At 36.3% G+C, this 20,843-nt stretch overlaps 1 protein-coding gene across 5 annotated transcripts in view; it reads left to right on the top strand.

Moving 5' to 3' along the window:
- Positions 1–20,843, top strand: part of SERGEF (secretion regulating guanine nucleotide exchange factor) — a 120,746-nt gene that overhangs the window by 44,997 nt on the left and 54,906 nt on the right. For all 5 annotated transcript variants that reach the window (XM_081936268.1, XM_081936266.1, XM_081936267.1 and 2 more), the window contains exon 10: positions 4,129–4,165. In XM_081936268.1, coding sequence (XP_081792394.1) covers positions 4,129–4,165 — 37 coding nt within the window. The remainder of the gene's footprint in view (positions 1–4,128; positions 4,166–20,843) is intronic.

The following is a 20,843-nucleotide window of genomic DNA, read 5'->3' as shown; positions in this document are numbered from 1 at the left end:
ACAGACACTAGGTGTCAGCTGATTCATACAATGCTAGCCAATAATTGGTAAGAGGGTAAAGAGCTGTCCTGATGCATTTTGCTGTGGCTTGGTTGCTATGGAAACTGCTGCTTTTGTACGTGTATTGTGTGTGCAACCCCTCCACCATATGGGTTCTGCTTCACAAACACTGCAGATTATGGAAACATGTTGCCACAATATAGCTCTTAATGGTGTTTGCCTGGATCGTGGAGAAACTATCCTTTTCGATAGCTAAAAACACAACCAAACAAGCCTCTTCTTCCTCCATTTTCTGTAGGCTCAGTGCATCTGTTGGCAAGCCGGGTCTTACAAGCACCAAAGGGCAGTCCCCCCTGAAGTTGAACAGAAAAGAATGAATATTGCTATTTTCTTTGTACAAAAAGTTGGTGCTGTGAAAACAGTTAAAAGAACTTGAAGAAGCTTTGTGAGGTCAGCCGGTCCTAGCCCAGAGCCCATTAGACCCCCTTGGACTGCACACCAAATCATCCTCAGTCTAGGGGTGATAGGATTGTTATGAAACAGATCTGGAAAACAAGACCAGAAAGGCTGCTCAGAAATATAAATCTGCTGTGGGCTTTGAAGCATGACAATTCTGCTAAAATCTCACCGTAACACATATTTATCTTTAAGCCTCATGTTAGCAATTACATGATAATCGGACTGGCGTGTATTCATGAGGGGAAAGATACGGACTTTTTTAAAAAAATCCTGCTCATCTTTTAACCTTTTGCAATCAGGGGAATTTCTCAGTGGGGTGAGTATTTCCACATAGAATTAACTCATATGATTGTGTGTGCCTATAGCTACTGTATCAGTATTCCTAATTTATCTGAAAATAGCTATGATTTCTTCTAAGGTTTTTGGCTAGGAAGATTGTTTTTTCCCCCCTAAATACTGCAAAACTCTTGGCTGTTGCCCAGCTCTATGCCAGTCTGGCTATTCAACATCCATACTTCCTATTAAATAAGCTTGGTTTGAACAGCTGTTTTAAATCATGCAGCTTTCTATATATAATCTTTGTCTGTGAGTCTAGTAAACCCAGTCATGTCCAGAATAATTACACCCACCATCTGATTCTTGCTTGTCCTAAAGAGAGAATACAATGCAAGAAAGAAGTCAATAGGATGCTGTCAAAAGCAAAAGGAAAACTTTTAAAGGTGTCACTGCATATACCATATTTAAAATAAGATTTGAAGCCAATAACTATAATAGCTGCAATAATTTAACAGCTGCTCTAGGATAAACTGGTTTTTGTCAACATCCTGTATACAGATTTTCCATAGGATGAACAAAACATGTAAGTTATGGGTCTCAGAAGATTGAATGATATGTATTAATATTTTGTTTTATTCTATTCAAACAAGCTAACAATAACTAAGTTACTTGGATAGTGATATGGGGGAATATACATTTAATTTAATTTAATCTATATATAATAAATGGCTGTGTGTGTGTGTGTGTATGTTCCAACATAACTCTGGAACGCCTTGAGCAATTTCAGCCAAACTTGGTACACAGATGACTTACACTTTGGAAACAAATACTGTGGGGGTAAGACACCCCTAATACTCTTTAGGGTGTGTGTTCTGTTATGATACAGCCTGTTGTGCCTTAAAATGGCTTCTACTATACTGCCGTAAAATGGCTTCTGCTGTACAGTGCAGTGGAGTTGCCATAGTAATGGCCTCACAGTACTCCACAAGTGGGCTCCCTCTGGTAAGGGGGAAAACCCAACATTAGAAATTACATTTGGTTCAGACATTTCACCCCAATAAATAAATAAACAAATAAATGAAAAAAAAAAGAATAAATAAATAAATAAATAAATAAATAAATACATACCTGGACAATGCTGGGTTATTAGCTAGTAATAAAAATAAATAAACTGTGACTGTCTTAATAATATGATGTAACATCACTATGATGTAATGTTAAAATGAAAAATGAAAACTTTAAGAAATTGATGAAATTGTTCATTGGATTCTTCCTTGCTTTCTTCCTTGGACTTATTTGGACTGAGGTGGGAAATCCAAAGCTGTAAAAGACATGTAGATTTATGCTTCTATCACTGCAAGATCCAAGACCAGAGGTTTAGTTTTCCTAGTTTTCAGATACCTTGGACAGTTCTTTCAGAGCAATGGAAGAGATACACTGTTGTAGAAAAATAGATTATTTTATTTTACTCATAGAAAAATATATCAGAGTTTCATAATCTTGCAACTGTAGGGCAGCCCACACATAAAGAAATGAAAATATTTTTGGTAGTTATCCAGTAGACAGAATAATAGAAAATTAGATAGCAAAGATGGATTGAGAAAAAAAATGAGAGCAAGGAAATGAAAAAAATAAACTACATTGTTAAAGAAGGCTAAGTTTATAACCTTTTGCTTGTAGTTCTAAGGAAAAAATACGTAGAACAAGCAAATGTCTTATTATGCTGGAAGGCAGAGGCAGAATTGTTTTCCATTGTTTTCCTCCCCAAAATCTAGGTGCATCTTATACTTCAGAGCGTCTTATATTCTGAAAAATACGGTAGTAATACTAAATCAGTAACACCAACTTAGCGGCAGTTGTTAAGTGAATCTGGCTTTCTCATTGACTTGACTTGTCAGAAGATTGCAAAAGGTGATCATATGACCATGGGACACTGCAACTGTCATATATACATGCCAGTTGCCAAGCCTCCAAATTTTGAACATGTGACCAGGGGATGCTGCATTGGTTGTAACTAGAAAATGGCCATAAGTCACATTTTTCAGCACCTCTAAAACTTTGAATAGTCATTAAATGAATGTTTGTAAGTCAAGGACTATCTGTGCTTATTGTGTAAGATCTGTGTAGCTGCCTATCTTAAAAAAATTACTCTGGATAGGTCATAAGAAGACTAAAAACTGAATTATAAAAACCATAAACCATACATTTGAATACATTGCACATATTGCACAACTAATAGTATCTCCACAAAATTCAAAGTGCTGTTTTTAACCTATAAGGCCTCTAATGGCTTCACTTGTAGGTACCATTAGGATCAACTCACGAGAGAATCAACATCATGAAAGAAATTAGTGGTAGTCCTTCATTGTCAAAGATGAAGGAAGCAGATGAACTCTGGTAAAGATAGAGTTATTTTAGAAAGTTTTAGGGGAATGAGTAAATATCTTAATATGGTTGGTCAGTTTTTGCAATTTATTAATTTTGTCAAATTTGAAATAGTTATGTATTATGGTTAATGTTAATTATCAAGAATCTCGTACGTAATTAATGTGGCATACAAAATTGATAAAGTTTAAGAACCATATATATCAGTGGTTCTCAACCTTCCCAATGCCGTGACCCTTTAATACAGTTCCTCATGTTGTGGTGACCCTCAACCATAAAATTATTTTCGTTGCTACTTCATAATTGTAATTTTGCTACTGTTATGAATTGTAATGTAAATATCTGATATGCAGGATGTATTTTCATTATTACAAATTGAACATAATTAAAGCATAGTGATTAATCTGCCAATCTTGGTTTGGGAGAAGATCAGCCAGGCCTCCAGCAGCAGTTTGTGTTTACATGAGTTTCACTTTATTAAGTTTACTTTTTTTACATTCCGTTACCTCCACCCGCCCACCCACCCAATTTTCTTTCTTTCTTTCTTTCTTTCTTTCTTTCTTTCTTTCTTTCTTTCTTTCTTTCTTTCTTTCTTTCTTTCTTTCCATTCCCCCCTCCCTTTTCTTCTTTCTTTCTTTCCATTCCTCCCGCGCTTGCTTCGGACGTCCGTCAGAGCCGAGGCTGATCCGCCACCCAGAAGAACCCGTCTCTGTCCCCCTTCAGTGCCTCGGCCTTTCCCTGGTGTGGAGACCGGGTGGGGCAGTCTAGGTTGCTCCTGGAGCTGGGAGGAGGCTGCTTTGCCACCTGGCGCTCTTCATGCACCTGCAGCTTCAGGACGCGCTCCTGAGCATGTGCGATGCCAGTGGAGGTGGATGGTTTTAGGTCGTTTGACCCCCCAAAGGTTGAGAACCATAATGTAAAATGTATAATATTTTAAAGTTGTGCATTTGGAATGCATTCTTTTGTTTAGTATTTCAGTTTACTATTCTATTATCATTTGTTTTGCAGATTGCATGTGGTTCAGAGCACAATCTAGCAATAGTTGGTAAGTAGTATGATATTTTTTATTAAATATTCTGAAGTCTTCCTCTTTTAATTGTTTGCCAATTGTAGACCAAATTATTTAGAAAGTATTCTAAGGTATATATTCTGTAACTAATGCAAATTAAAAAAAGTAGAGAAGAATGAAAAAAGGCATAGAAAGTGCGGAAAAGAAAACATAAAGAGAAATAGAACAGAAGAAGAAATAATACAGTAAATTTTGACTTCTCCCTTCATTGCGACAAATACAAACGTTCTCTGAGAATACAACAAACAATCATTTCTTCCTATATCTCATCTCTTTTCTATAAACAGATTCTTAAACCTGACATTCCTAGTTAGCAGCAGTTCATAAAGGCTTGAGAAAAAGCAAGGTGTATATTTTAACCTTAAATAAAATATATATTCTTCCCTTTATATATATTCCTCCCCTTTACTATTTACAAATTAATTTATCACTTATTCTAAAAATACAACAAAAATATATTTTTCAAGATTTTTGGAGTTTTGTCATTCAGTCCTAGTCAGCAAAAAGCCATTAAAGTTTGGGCTACCAGAAATATTTTAATCTTGATTAAATAAACCAACTTTGTATTATTTCTGTTTGGTTAACAATCCTGATATTTAAACACTTTAAATAATGTCTCAGAACTTGATTTCCTTTTATTTTATTTTTGTTTCTTCTCTGAAAATCCTTTAACAAATCTCTTTTATAAATCCAAAATAGGAACATTTTCCCAGTCATTTTTCTAGTTTGTTATTTGTATATTCTTTTAATTATTAAGACACCTGCCATTTCATTTGTATATCCACTGTAACATCTTTTTTCACATTCTTATAACTCGTCATTATTAAATCAGAGGGAGATGGGTGGTTAAGAAATATGACATATTAAACAAACAAACAAACAAACAAATAAATCCAGGTTTGAATTTGCCTCAGTCTGGTTGTTATCTAGTAAAACTTGTTCCTCTTTAATAACCTCATTTAAATCCAGTTTTTCCATAACAGACAATTTTAAGATTAACTTCTGAATCCATTCTTCCCAAATATCCTTGAATTCATCCAGAGTTAAAATGTTTTGTTGCATTCTGTATTAGTGATTTGAATTTAAATGTTCTTTATTTACAATCTATAATTCCTCCTAGTTCCTTCTAGTGTCAAACCTTCAAACTATCTTTTTCTGTTCTTTTCTAAACCATATTTTCCCATGGAAAGGTTTTTTATAATTAATTTCAAAATGTTTTCAAATCTCTCTGGACCCTTAATCTGTTAATAACTTTCTGAAATCAAGATTCTAATCATCCTACTATTGTTTATCCCCTCGTTTTAAAGCCTTAATCTTGTCTTTAGTGCTTCTTTACTCAAGGATTGAAGGAAACTCAACATTGTCAAGGTTCTTAATAGGCTCTTAATTCTGTCAACCAACACAAGTGCTGATTTACCATCAGCTTATCAGGTAATTAGGAGCCATGGGCTTGGCAGCAGAAGGAGACCACAGCCAATTGCCAGCCATTAACACACTAATCAACCAATAGGAAGGCATCACATAAGTACAACTCACAGAATAGCCCAAAGCACATATCCCGGTAGAGAGAAGTTCTCTGAAGATAGTCTCCAGCACAAGTCTGAAAGCTTGGAAGAGTAAACTTCTGGTCCGGTGACTGACCCAGATTCAATCTTGCAACATTATCTTGGGACATGTATATTTGCCTTCATTCATGAGGTTCTTAATAGTTGAAATGCAATTAAAATATAATTCCAAAAGTGATAAAGAAATGAGGCTCAATTAAACTTTTTATCCAGATACACTACTATGTTAATGGCTATGAGTTTGATGGAACTCTCATCACTCTCAGCCACTTCAATCATGAGTTTACCACAAAAACTTTGCTTCCTGCAATCCACTCAACAAGGAGCAGCTGTCCAGCGTGCATATGTGCAATCTCTTGAGCTCTCCTTTTTCTGGAGAGATTGAAAGTGGCCAGAATTTGCCTTCTGGACATTGATTTCTGTGGCAACACCATCTCAAGAATGTTCACCTCATCATGTCCTCACCAGAAGTAATTGGAATTGTAGGTGAAATTCTAACTCTAGCAAAGTTTTGGGCTACAAATATCAAATAATACAATTAGTAATTTCTCACATACAGACAAAAACCTGTTGTTTCTAGTGCCTGCGATCGCAGTGATTTCTCATTTAATGCTCTATTAGTGGCAAGATCTTTTCACCCAGCATAGAACATTTCTGTACAGCAAGGAAGCACAGCTTGTTCTTGTATTACTTTTATCAATTATACATGATAAATTCTGCCTTGACTAAGACTACATTGTATGAGCTTCCTGAAAGATCAGCATGGTAGCATGTTAACAACTCCTCCTTTCTCCTAGCTGTCCTAATCATATCCATAGTTTGCTTAAAGGGTACTTAGCAGGAATTCTTCCTAACAACCAAACATTATTCCTTAGATCTAGCATTTATATGACTGTGCCGTCAAGATTTATATGCTTGAGTTAGAGATAGACATAACCATTCAATTTGATTATTGTCAAAATCCTTGTTCAGTGGTATTATAATAATAAATTCTAATTTAGGCAGCAGTCAAATATATTCTACAAGTGAAAAACGAGCAAAACAGAATAATAATAAAATAGGTGAGAAATATCAGTACAAAATAAAACATAGCAAACAGGGAATTATGTCAGGAAGGATTGATATAGATACAGGGGATCTTAGCTGATAAGCAGATTTAAACAAATATAAATATGCATAATTAATATTTACCATATGTTTGCTAACTGCAATAATTAAAAGAAAATAAATTCTCTAGAGAAAAAATGGATATTTGCATAGTGTCATTGCTTTGTAGTAAATATATAATCAACAAAATCTTTGGAATTTTTGCCAAGTACAATTTACAATGAAAAGGCACATTTTAAAATTAATGTATTTTATGTAGATGCAGGATCTAACAATAAACTATTTTAATACTTACTCTGCTTTCATACTCTCACATGAGAGGGAGGCTTTACTAGTCACATAATAATTTTGCTTTTAAGAAAGTAAGAATTTATGGTTGATTAGATTATCATGAATAAAGAGATTGAAAGATTTTAAACTATAAGTTAAAACAGATGAAAAAATGGTTTATCTAGCCACTGATAAACATACTATTCTATATTAATGGAATGCAGTTTTACTTGGAACAGTTTAGAATCTTGTAACGATACCTTGCAACAATAATTTTACAAAGCCTTGCAATTTAGATATCAGCCAAGTCGTTTAACATGCTGGCCTCCTATAAATAAGTTAGGAGGTATTAACATGTTTCTTGTTCAGGAAGATCCAACTATCAGAACATACCTACATACAAAACATAAAAATATATACACAGCTGTTACTGAAAGGTAAAATTAAAATAAACCAAATGTATATGCAGACATTAATCAGATATTTTAAAATGCCCAGCAAGCTCTGACTTTCAATCATTAATATCTCTAATATGTCAATGGCTGAACATTGGCTTGATATCACTGGCAGGCAAAATTATAAGAGCTAGTCTATTACAGCTTTTCCCTCCATAATAAATATTTTGTACTGTCCATAATTTATGAGTGGGGTGATTTTACTGTCTGGAATGATATACGGTCTCTTGCTTGAGCAAGGAGTTGGACTAGAAGACCTTCCGGATCCCTTCCAACTATGTTATTTGGTTACCTGAATTCAAATTTTCTGATGTTGATGGAAATTGCTGAGAAGGTTACTCATGATAGATTAAATTGTGTGCTTTGCCCTGATACACAGTGCTTCCCTATCCTGAAATGTTGAGATCCTTATAGAGAAGCTTATTTTATATACATACCTACTTACATACCTACCTATATACATATATCATATATAAAATAAAAAAGGGATGGAGAAAAGCTGGTCTATGTTTTAAGAATTCTGTTTCTCAGGTCATCTGACAAAACTGATTTGCTAGAACAGTTGAGGTCACAAAGCTATCATCAGATGAATTTTAAATTTGTCTGAATCCAATTCAGACTACTTTACTGGGTTCAGAGAATACCCTTAACTTTATTTGATGGTGCCTTCACATCTTTCATGAATCTAGCTATTCTGGCATAGGCAGTGGAGGTAAGAAAATAATGGCTTGGCATGGTGAAGATACAGATCAGTGATTAAGTGCATAATCAATTTAAGGATTAAGAATGAAACGTTGAACAGTCTAAATAACCGTTTTCAAAACCTTAATAATTTGGAGAAGTGTAGACTTCAAACCCCAAAATACAAGGATATCTTACAGTAATTCCTCCAGTAATTGGGACTGGTGTTTAAGAAAATCTTTAGAACTGCAGTTGTCTTGCATCTTTATAGATTGGTTGGAATTGAGCTTGGGTGCAGCAATATATATATATATATATATATATATATATATATATATATATATATATATATATATATATATATATATATATATATATATATATATATATATATATATATATATATATATATATATATATATATATATATATATATATATATATATATATATATATATATATATATATTTGAGGAAATTACAAACAATGTCTTCATGTGCTGCATATCATATGTAGTCGTACAATCAATAAGAAAACAACAGGACTCAAAATGGTAGGCTTAAACTGCCCTGAACTAACTATAGCGAAGTCGTTTGCAAATCACACTAAGCAAAAGAGAAGGAACCTACATGATTACTTAACGTGAGAAGAAAAATGTAGCCACAATGAGCAGATCAAAGGTTGCTTCTCTCCCCATTTGGTTCGCCAAATTTTCCACACATGATTTTAAAAAACAACACTCCAATGTCACCAGTTGAGGTTTATCTTTTTCAAATTTAAACCTTTGGGGAGAGATTTTGCAGAAAGTGGCTGGAAGGAAAGTTTAAGCTGCTTATATATTTCATAGTAAGGGACGCGGTGGCTCAGTGGCTAAAAGCTGAGCTTGTTGATCAGAAAGTAGGCAGTTTGGCGGTTTGAATCCCTAGCGCCGTGTAATGGAGTGAGCTCCCATTACTTGTTTCAGCTTCTGCCAACCTAGCAGTTCGAAAGCACGTAAAAATGCAAGTCGAAAAATAGGAACCACCTTTGGTGGGAAAGTAATAGAGTTCCATGCATCTTTGGCATTTAGACATGCCGACCACATGACCATGGAGAAGTCTTTGGACAGTGCTGGCTCTTCAGCTTTGAAATAGAGATGAGCACTGCCCCCTAGAGCCAGAAATGACAAGCACACATGTACAGGGGAACCTTTACTTTATATTTCATAGTATAAAGTAGAACAGGACACTACCTGATTAAGGCGCCTCTTTTAATTATATAGCAAATATCATGTTGTTCAGTCCTCTTAGTGACTAGAAGAATATCAATGGCATTTTTTTTTCTGAGACAGAAGCATAAACAAATTTTGTCACAAATCCTGCTTTGTGGGTGTTTTGCTTGTGACAGATCCCTGGTGGGACAGTTGCTACTAGGCACAAAGAACAGCTCGTGTTTATCAGAATTCTGATTTACTTTTCAAAATGAATGATGAAGTGATAGGAGTTCAAGCTCTTCCTCTATAAAAATGCCATGCAAGCTCAGACAAGAACTGGCTCTTCTCCAGAGGCTTTCTGTCCTATAAATAATCATATCAGAAAGCTTTTCAGGAAAAGTTGTTCCTGGATTAAGAATTGTGGTGTATGTGTGTGTGTGTGTGTAGATAAAATACGTGTATGGTAAGCATGGTCCCTAACCACTCTAGTTCAACTAGTCTCATCCTGGTCTACACATAAGATTTTTAGCCATTCTTTTTCTGGATATTCTGATAGTTCTGTTTTGGTTTTTTGCTTCTCTAGTTAACCATGTGAGAGAGAAAGGTTCAGATGGATCTACAATCTCCAAAAATATCATCTGTTTCTGTACTGTACCAGGTTTCTTATTAGAAAGTAATTCTTTGAAAATGGAAATAAATGGACTTTTATAAAAAGGGCTGACGACATTAAAAAGAACTAGTGGCTTGTGGACAAATGAAATATTTGAACTTACAGCATGCTCCAATTCACCATAACAAATGCTGAATTGATCTTGAACAAAAATAGGTTAAAATTACAAGGAATGAATGAGAAGATGGTTATACGTCTGGACTGTAATTCTGCTTCTCTGCTTCCCCTCTCCTCCTTGAAAAGTTATTAGAATGCAACATAACAATTTATGTATCTTGAGATGATTTTGAACATTTCATATTGCAGTAGAAAATAATAGTAATTATTAATATTGTTAATATCATTTTACTTCTTATTTCAAGTAAGGGAATCTCTCAAACTCATGATGGTAATTCATCTACTAAATATTTTGGCATCCGGTTTGATTAGTTGGAAGAAGTGAGAAAAGCAGAATGAATAAGCCAGTCAATGTATAATGACATAGCCATTTAGAACAAGTATTCTTCCAGACTGTATGTTCAGCCATCTCTGTTAGATTCAGGTCCCTCTTGGTTGGTCCAGATTGTCTGGGAGTTAACAAAGTAAACCATTTACTTTTTTAAGGGTGGGGGTTGTCCCTTCAGCTTTGAAGGACGCTGTACTGTGCTCCCTCATGAAGAGACCATTGTTGGACACAATGATTTTAGGTAATTTCCATCCACATCCTACCTTCCCTTTTGAGAGCGGTTTGTTGAGAAACCGGCTTTAGCTTCAAAGGATCATGAAGGACACAGATTATCTGGACCCATTTCAGTCAGATTTCAAGATGGATCATTACAGGGAGATAACATTAGCCACACTTGTGAGTGATTTGAGGTGGAAATTCACTGGAGATTGTGCATTTATCCTCATGTTCCTTGATCTCTCAGTTGCTTTCTGTACTATCAATCATAGTATCCTTCTGGACTAACTGCAAAGACTGAGAGTGGGAGGAACCATTTTATGGTGTTTCTCCTTTCCTGGTTAACACCATCCCTTGAGTATCTTGATGACATTCAGGAAGCTATTAAAATTTGGGTGTTCTCCTAGGCTTTGTGGCTGAGTGAAGGGAGCCTATATTACAAGATATATCTGGTTATGTCTTATTTTTAAGGTTGCTTATCATTTATTTTTTGCTTTTGCAGTTTTTTTTTCTTTTAAAGGTTCTCAGAGTCATTTGGGAGTTTGGTGGCCTATAGTGAATTGTAATAAAATGAAGACAATAAGAACAGCAATAATAATAATAATAATGAAATTATATATATACATATACATATACATATACATCATATACATCATATACATATATACATCATATACATATATACATATATACATATATACATATATACATATATACATATATACATATATACATATATACATATATACATATATACATATATACATATATACATATATACATATATACATATGTATCTACGATTATATATATATAATCTACGAAAACAAATATATATATATATATATATATATATATATATATATATATATATATATATATATATATATATATATATATATATATATATATATATATATATATATATATATATTGGTTGTTCGGGTTTTCTCCCGCGTAGAATTGGAAGTATCTTCACGACGTTTCGATGAAGTCTCATTCATCATCTTCAGGCTGGTGCTTCTGGCTTGGTGCTTCCGGCTTGGTGCTTCCAGGAGCAATGTGAGATCTCAGCCGGTTCCTCCTTTTAACTGCCAGTGGGGGTTTGTGCTGATTGGGTGGGAGCTTGGCTGCATTCTGATTGAGTGGAGGTGTATTCTGATTGGTAGGGGGCTTGGCTGTGTTCTGATTGGATGGGAGTTTGGCTGTGCTCTGATTGGATGGGGGCGTGTTCTGTTTGGGTGGGGGCCTGGTTGTGCTTGTGTTAGTCTGAGTTGCAGAGGGATTTGAGCTGGTGAGCTGCTTTACTGCTTTACTAAGCACGGATCCCACCACCTACTTAGAAAAAACCACCAGATCCAAAATAAAAGCCTCCCCCATCAGCGAAGAGATTCAGCAAAGAATCATTCCCAGAGAAAAATCATCCAGATGCCCTAAGCTCTATGGTCTCCCCAAGATACACAAAGAAGGAACCCCACTCAGACCCATAGTCAGCTCCATAGGCTCACCTCTACAAAACCTAGCCAAATTTCTCGCCAAACAACTACAGCCCTATGCAGAATCCATCACCTCACACGTAAAAAACTCATTCCAGTTCATAGAGATCATAAAGAAACAAAACTTACAGCCCAGCGACCTACTCGTGAGCTTCGATGTTGTATCCCTCTTCACCCAAGTACCAATCAAAGAAGCCTTGACAGCTATCCAAAACAAATACAACCCCCCCAAACATATCCTAGATCTGACCAACCACTGCCCATCCAACACATACTTCATCTATAACGGACAAAAATACAAACAAATAGAAGGAGCACCCATGGGATCACCCCTCTCACCTGTCATTGCTAACCTCTTCATGGAACACTTTGAAACCCAAGCTCTAGAAAAATCTGATCACAAACCCAAACTCTGGCTCAGATATGTAGACGACACCTTCATAATCTGGCCACACGGGAAAGATAAACTGGACAACTTCCTCACACACCTCAACAGCCTACACCCCAGAATACAGTTCACCATGGAAACAGAAGCCAATAACCAACTCCCCTTCCTGGATGTCTTAGTCTATAAGAAATCCAATGGATCCCTAGGACACACCATCTACCAGAAGAAAACACACAGAAACCGCTATTTGCACGCACTCTTACACCACCACCCAGCACAGATCAACTCTGTAGCCAAGACACTCATCTCCAGAACAAAACGCTTAGCTGACGAACAACACCTCAAAACCGAACTACACACTCTCACCAACGTACTAACATCCAACGGATTCCAAAGAAACAATATCACTAACCTAATCCAAAAAGAAAACCCCACTAAAATCCAAGACAGTGAACAAGAAAACGGCAAAGCCCTCCTCCCATACATAAAAGGCACCACAGACAGAATCAGCAAGATCCTCCACAAACACAACATCAAGACAGCATTCTACACAAACCGAAAAATATCCACCATCCTAAGAAACCCCAAAGACAAAATAGAGTTAGAAAATCAAGGAGTATATGAAATCCCATGCCCCACCTGCCCCACCACATACATCGGACAAACCAACAGAAGAATAAAGGCACGCATTGAAGAACACAAAAACTCAGTCAGAAAGGAGGAACCAACTTCTTCCCTGGTCCAACACCTCAAAGCCACAGGACATGATATAGACTTTAAAAAGACCAGAACTATTGCCAAAATTGAACACTTTAACAACAGAATAATCAGAGAAGCTATTGAGATAGAAAAACGACCACACAGCATGAATAAACGAGATGATACCTCCCGCCTTCCAGCCATTTGGAAACCCGCCCTCACTGACAAACGAGTCCCTAACACAAAGAATGATACCAGACCCACACTCACAAAAACCACACAGGATGTCACTATCACACATCCACGCAAAAAGCAAGCTCAAACCCACACCGATAATGACCACAAACCAGAAGCCGGACCACAAACCAGAAGCCAGACCACAGCTGCATTATTAGCCACTTTAAACCCCTCAGATCCATACATTATGCAAACTGATGCCCACCACGGAGATGTGGCACGACCACAAACGCGAAGCCAAACAACAGTAAAGCAGCTCACCAGCTCAAATCCCTCTGCAACTCAGACTAACACAAGCACAACCAGGCCCCCACCCAAACAGAACACGCCCCCATCCAATCAGAGCACAGCCAAACTCCCATCCAATCAGAACACAGCCAAGCCCCCTACCAATCAGAACACACCTCCACCCAATCAGAATGCAGCCAAGCTCCCACCCAATCAGCACAAACCCCCACTGGCAGTTAAAAGGAGGAACCGGCTGAGATCTCACATTGCTCCTGGAAGCACCAAGCCGGAAGCACCAAGCCAGAAGCACCAGCCTGAAGATGATGAATGAGACTTCATCGAAACGTCGTGAAGATACTTCCAATTCTACGCGGGAGAAAACCCGAACAACCAAAGACATACATACAAACACCCACGAAAACCTCAGAAAACATATATATATATGCTGGTTTTGTTGTATTGTAAGCAACCTTACACGGGAAAAGACCCGAATACAACAAAACCAGCATACCTACACCCGTGAAAATCTACGAAAACATATATATATACACACATACATACATATACATATGTATGCGAAAAGCATGCATGCGAAATGTATGCGAAAACCCCACTGAACTTAAATCAATATTCAACACAGTTCAACTGTTCAGCAGTGACATAAAAATGAACTTCGGACTTGAAAAATGTGCTATATTATCCATGCAGCGAGGAAAAATGGAAAAACACAGAAGGAATAGAACTGGGAAATGGAAATATAGTGAAAGCATTAGCAAAGGATGATGGTTACAAGTACTTAGGCATATTGGAAGCAGATAACATCTTGAATGGAAAAGTCAAAGAATCAATGCAAAAGGAATACATCAGGAGGGTGCGCAAAATATTAAAATCAAAGCTGAATGCTGGAAACATAATTAAAGCCATAAATACATGGGCAGTTCCAGTGATACACTACTTAGCTGGAATCATCAACTGGACTCTGGCAGAACTGGAAAACTTGAACCGGAAAACACGCAAACTTTTGAATATGTACCACGCTCTACATCCACGAAGTGACATCGACAGGTTGTACCTGCCAAGAAAAATAGGGGGCAGGGGGCTATTGCAAATCCATCATCTGTAGAAGAAGAAAAATGAAGTTTGAATAATTGTGTGAACCAAAGTACAGAAAAATTGCTGCAGGCTGTGAAAATGGAGAACAGCATAAAAACAACAGAAACAAAGGCAGAATATAAGGCAAAACAGCTGGATAACAGATTAAATAGATGGAAAACCAAAGCTTTGCATGGAAGCACTTGAAAAACATTGAAGGAAAATGTGATGACAACTTGACGTGGCTTAAGATGGGAACTATCAAGAAAGAAACAGAAGGTTTAATACTGGCTATTCAAGATCAAGCACTACAAACTAATGCCATGAAAGTGAAGATACAAAAATCATTGACAATCCAAATCGTCGATTTTGCAATAACAAAGTCGAAACTGTTTCACATTTAATATTTGATTGCAGCAAAATTGCACTAACTGATTACAAAGCTAGACATGACCAAGTTGCTAAATTAATCCACTGGTCATTATGTAAAAATATGATTTACCCATATCCAGAAAGTCATGGGAACATAAAGTGGAAAAAGTTAATGAAAATGAGAAGGTGAAGATCTTGTGGGACTTTCGAATGCAAATGGATCATCATTCGGAGCACAACACGCCAGATATCACCATTGTAGAAGTGTACAGTTTATTGATATCGCTGTTCCTGGAAATGCCAGAGTCGAAGAAAAAGAACTAGAAAAAATAAAGAAATATCGTGACCTGGCCATCGACAGTACACGGCTATGGATGAAGCATGTAACAGTGATACCCATTGTCATCGAAGTACTTAGCACCATGTCCAAGAATTTTGCAAGATACATCAACAAATTGCAGCTTCCTGCAATAACACCAGCGGAACTGCAAAAAACTGGGCTACTTGGAACATCTTATATTTTAAGAAGGTACTTGGTTGATACCTAGGACGCTGACAGCAAACCGTATCAACCATTAACATCAGTCACTGTATTTGTAATGCATTTTTGAATGTTCGGTTGGCTGAGTTTCATGTTTAATGAATAAAGTATATAATAATAATAATAATAATAATAATAATAATAATAATAATAATAATAAAAAAAAAAATCATCAAATGGAAGATGCTGAAAGAACACGTTTGCCAAAGCTGAACCAAGTGAATCGGAAAGAATTGAGAAATGTACTAAAAAAGGTCAATGAGGCTGTGCAAATCATTCAAACCACTACATTAGCTGAAACAAACCAGCTGATGTATGCAGCAGCCTTCATAACCACCAAAGAATTGGGTTTGAAAATGCAAAGGAACCAAAGAGGCAAGAAGGTGAAGCCTAAGTGGAAAACTCGGTTGGAACTGAAGATCAAAAACTTTCATGGATACTTGAGCAACTTGAAGAACTTAAGGCAAGGTCAGCTAAAGAACAAGCAGGTCAAAAGCAGCCTGGAAGCAAGATACGATTTGGAGAATAAGGAGAATGCGGTAGTAATTGAAGAGCTGAAGCAGAGGGTTGTTGCCATTGCTGAAAAGATTAGACGGTATGAAAATCGAGTAACTCAGTTCAAGGAAAACTCACAGTTCAGAGCAAATCAGCACCAGTTTTATAAGAGCTTAGAAAGTGGAGATGGAGTAACAACAAATGAAAAACTCTGAAATTCTGGAAGAATTTGTGGGAAAACAACAGGAAGCACAACAGAAATGCAACATGGATCAAGCAGGTTGAGGATTCTATTAAAGTGCATAAAATGGAAGATGTGAAAATAACAAAAGAAATGGTGCAAAGGCAGTCAAGAAAAGTGAAGAATTGGAGTGCACCTGGACCAGATGAGCTACATGGTTTCTGGCTAAAGGCACTTACAATTATGCACGAAAGATTGGCAGCCCAAATGAACCAGATCTTAAAAACAGATGTAAAAACAAATGTCCTGAAAGGACATTTTTGATCCAAAAGATAAAGAAAAAGGAAATGACCCTGGAAACAATAGGCCAATCACCTGTTTGCCAACAACATACAAGCTCCTTACTGGTATCATTGCAAACCAAATTTACGGATACTTGGAAAGAAATGACTTGCTTCCTGTAGAACAGAAAGGATGCTGCAAAAATTCAAGAGGAACAAAGGACCAACTGCTGATTGACAAGCTAATCCTAAAGAATTCAAAGAAAAGACTAACCAAGCTGTTCATGGCTTGGATAGACTATAAGAAAGTGTTTGATTCAGTTCCCCACAGCTGGATCAAGAAATGCCTGAAAATCTTTGGCATTAGCAGCAACATACAAAAATTCATGGAAACTTCAATGAACCTCTTGAAAACGAAGCTTATGGCTAATGGAGAAGAACTGGGTGAAGTTGAAATTAAATGAGGCATTTTCCAGGGTGATTTCCTTTCACCCCTACTTTTTATACTCTCAATGCTACCACTGACAACCATTTTGAAGAAGGTGAACTGTGGATACAAACTTGCAAAGGAAGGACTGAAAATTTCACACTACAACACCATGACTGCGTTGCTAAGATTATTCACTGGAAATTGTGCCAAAAGTTTGGATTTCAGTACAGCAAATACCATTGGGACCATCAGGTTGAGAAGGTTTTAGAGAATGAGAAAGGCAAGATCTTGTGGGACTTCAGAATCCAGACTGACAGGCACTTGGCCTACAACACACCTGACATAACAATAATTGAAAAGAAAAAAGTATGGTTCATTGACATTGCAATATCTGGTGATGCACGAATTGAAGATAAACAGCAAGAAAAAATCACAAAATACCGGGACTTGTAAATTGCGGTTGAGCGACTGTGAAAAAAGAAATCATGTGTTGTCCCAATTGTAATTGGAGCCCTTGGAGCAATACCTAAAGGGCTACCTCGCTAAATTTACCTGACTTGAACATTTTGACTCTACAAAAACCACCCTACTTGGGACAACTTATATCCTCCGACGTTACCTTAACAGTTCCTAGGTCCTTGGTTAGGACACGAGTTGTTGAGCTACCAACCTGCCCCAAAGGCTGTGAATCTCACCAAAGATTAACCAAATAATAACAATAACAATAACAGTAATAATAATAATAAATTTCAGTTTATTTGTATTATATGAATTATCAAATTAAATTATTCAAACAAATGCAGTCAAGGGCAGATCTGAAAAAATAATCATCCAATGATTCAAAGTGCAGATTGTGCAAAGAAACAGAAGAAACAATAGATCATACACTCAGTTTGTGCAAGAAAAATACAAACTGACAGTGACCAAAAAGATTCCACCGGTCTATCTGTAAGAATTATCATGTGCCAATAATGAAAAATTGGTGGGAACATAGAGTTGAAAAGATAATCAAAGATGAGTAAGTTACAATACTGTGGATTTCTGAATGCAATCTGATAAAATCTTGGCTCATAGCATACCAGATTTAACTATGGTTGAAAAGAAGAAAGTTTGGATAATTGATATGGTAATACCAGGGCATAGTAGAATAGAATATAAAGAATTGGAGAACATGAAGTATCAAGATTTGAAAATAAAAAATGAAAGGTTATGGCATAAACCCACCAGGGTGGTTGTGGTAGTTATTGGCATGCTGGGTGCCATACCAAAAAGTCTTCCACTGCACTCAGAAAATTGGCATATTAACAAAATTTCCATTTGTCAGTTATAAAAAGCCACAGTGCTTGGATTCACACATATGCTATACTGATATATTATGATATCCTAGGTTCTTGGGAAGAATTTGATGTGTTTGGAGGCGAATACCTGCTAAAGAATTATGATTCCACATTTTTGTATATATAATAATAATAAATACTAATGTGGAATGGTCTCTTATTTTTATGGTTATGGAACATCTCTGTCCTGGCTTCTGTCCCATATATTATTGTCTTTTTTCCCCTTTTAAAGTTTGTTCTAATATGCCTGCTACTGAATCCTGTTGGACAAGTCTTCGGTCACTTTTATTTCTTTGTGTATAGATGTAACATTTCTTGTTTTCTGATAATCTGATCCTTTATTCTCAGCTCTGTGTTAAAACATTTCCCCCAAATAACCCCAAAAAGCTATTCTTGATTGACAGAAAATCACAGCAAGTGACAGAGCTTTTATTTTAATTTTTAAAAGGCAGCTTAGTTAAGGTTTGGAAATCTGGACAGTTCCACAACATAAATGGCTACAAAGTTATTAGATGATTATTTTATGGACTAGGGGCGTTTTCAGTAATATTGTAAACACATTAGCATTAGCGCTTAGACTTATATATCACTTCACAGTGCTTTACAGTCTCTCTAAGCGGTTTATAGAATCAGCATATTGCCCCCAACAGTCAGCATATGCCCCCAACATTGTTTGATATGGTCAGGAGTATTTGAGAAGCCACATCCAAGACTTGAGTCTTTCCCAAATTAGTACCCTTGAAATGTGTTTGGACTGCAATTATTTATTTATTTGAATACCTCCTTTATTATTTTTACAAATAACTCAAGGCATCAAAACATATTCAACACCTTTCTCTTATTTTCTCCCCAATAACAACAACTAATTTCCACCTGAGGTAGACCAGAGGAAGAGATGGTACCAAGGCAATGGTCAGATAAGAGGGACTTGAGCCAGGCCAGGAAAACTTGAAAATACATCTCAGACAAGCCCCTCCTTAATTCATATGAGGATAAAATGAAGGATGGGGAAGCACATTCAGATTTGCAAGATTCTGTTACTGTAGCTGTTATAATAAAGATATTTATGACCTATATTTCTTAGCGTAGCGTACTTTGTTAGGCTGGCAACCTGCCCTGCCCTGAGGGGAAGGTTGTGTTAGAATGTATATTTTTACAAATATTATTAGGCTGCCCCAGAGCTACATTGTTGTGTTATATAATTTCCTTTATGCAATAAGGCTTCCCTGGTTTCTGGATTATAGCTCTTTGTGAATTTCTCAAAACTGACTAGAAGGAGTTCCTGACTTTCCTAAATATATTGGAAGGAAGGGGAGATTCAATCCTCTGATGGAAGCTGTCCTTAAAACATATTTGTTTGTAATTATTTCCTGATTGGGCATCTTCACAGTTTAAGGTGTGTCTTCATAAACTAAAAAAATCTTCAGGTATAAATTATGAAAATCACAGCTGGCACATGGTAATCTTAGTTGCGTTCAACATGGCACAACCTGAACCCCACTGGCCCAAACTCAAGAAGAGCAGATTGTTTGTTTTTTCTTAGGGCAACGACAATTTGGGCACAATAAACAAAATTGCTGAAATCTACATAGCCTAATTTACAGTAAGCAGTATTTCATAACTTACACCTTAATGTATCCTCCATACTTTTTCATGCAGCCTATAAATTACATGGCAGAATCAAGATATTAATCACTATCCAAATTTGACATAGTCATAAACTGAATGATCCTTATCTATTTTATTAGGAAGGTAATATAAAACTGCCTGTTCTCATATGTGAAAACATATATGTTCTTCAGATACACTGGCAAAATCATATTAGCTCTACCTAGTATGATCATTGGAATTACAATCTAATATGTTTGTAGGAAGCCAAGTTGTTAAAGAGATTCTAAAACCTATTTTTTCTTATATTCATTCATAGTTAATAGCTTTGTACTAAAATCAAATAATCACTATCGTTGTTTTGCAGTTAGACAAAGAACATGTATAGGATGTATATGTAGAGTTTGGATGTTTTTAATTCAATAGACATTATGTGTTCCTGACTTGAAATCAATGTGTTCAAATAGATCTAAAGAGAAAAGTGATGAAAAAGGGAGTAGTAACTCAAGTAAGGAGATAGGAAGGGGACACTTTGCTAAAAATGAATGAGCTTATGGTTCAAATCAATGGCATTAAGTGTTTTGAAGGAGCTTGCAGATGTCACTTTGAGCCTCTTTCATGGATTTGGAGACATAGAAGATAACTGCAGTGGCAGAGGATAGGATAAG

The sequence above is a fragment of the Natrix helvetica genome, assembly GCF_964273705.1.
Source record: "Natrix helvetica genome assembly, chromosome: 1".
In the NCBI taxonomy this organism is placed as follows: domain Eukaryota; kingdom Metazoa; phylum Chordata; class Lepidosauria; order Squamata; family Natricidae; genus Natrix; species Natrix helvetica.
The sequence above is the reverse complement of the archived record's forward strand: the minus strand, read 5'-3'. Positions and strand labels throughout refer to the sequence as shown.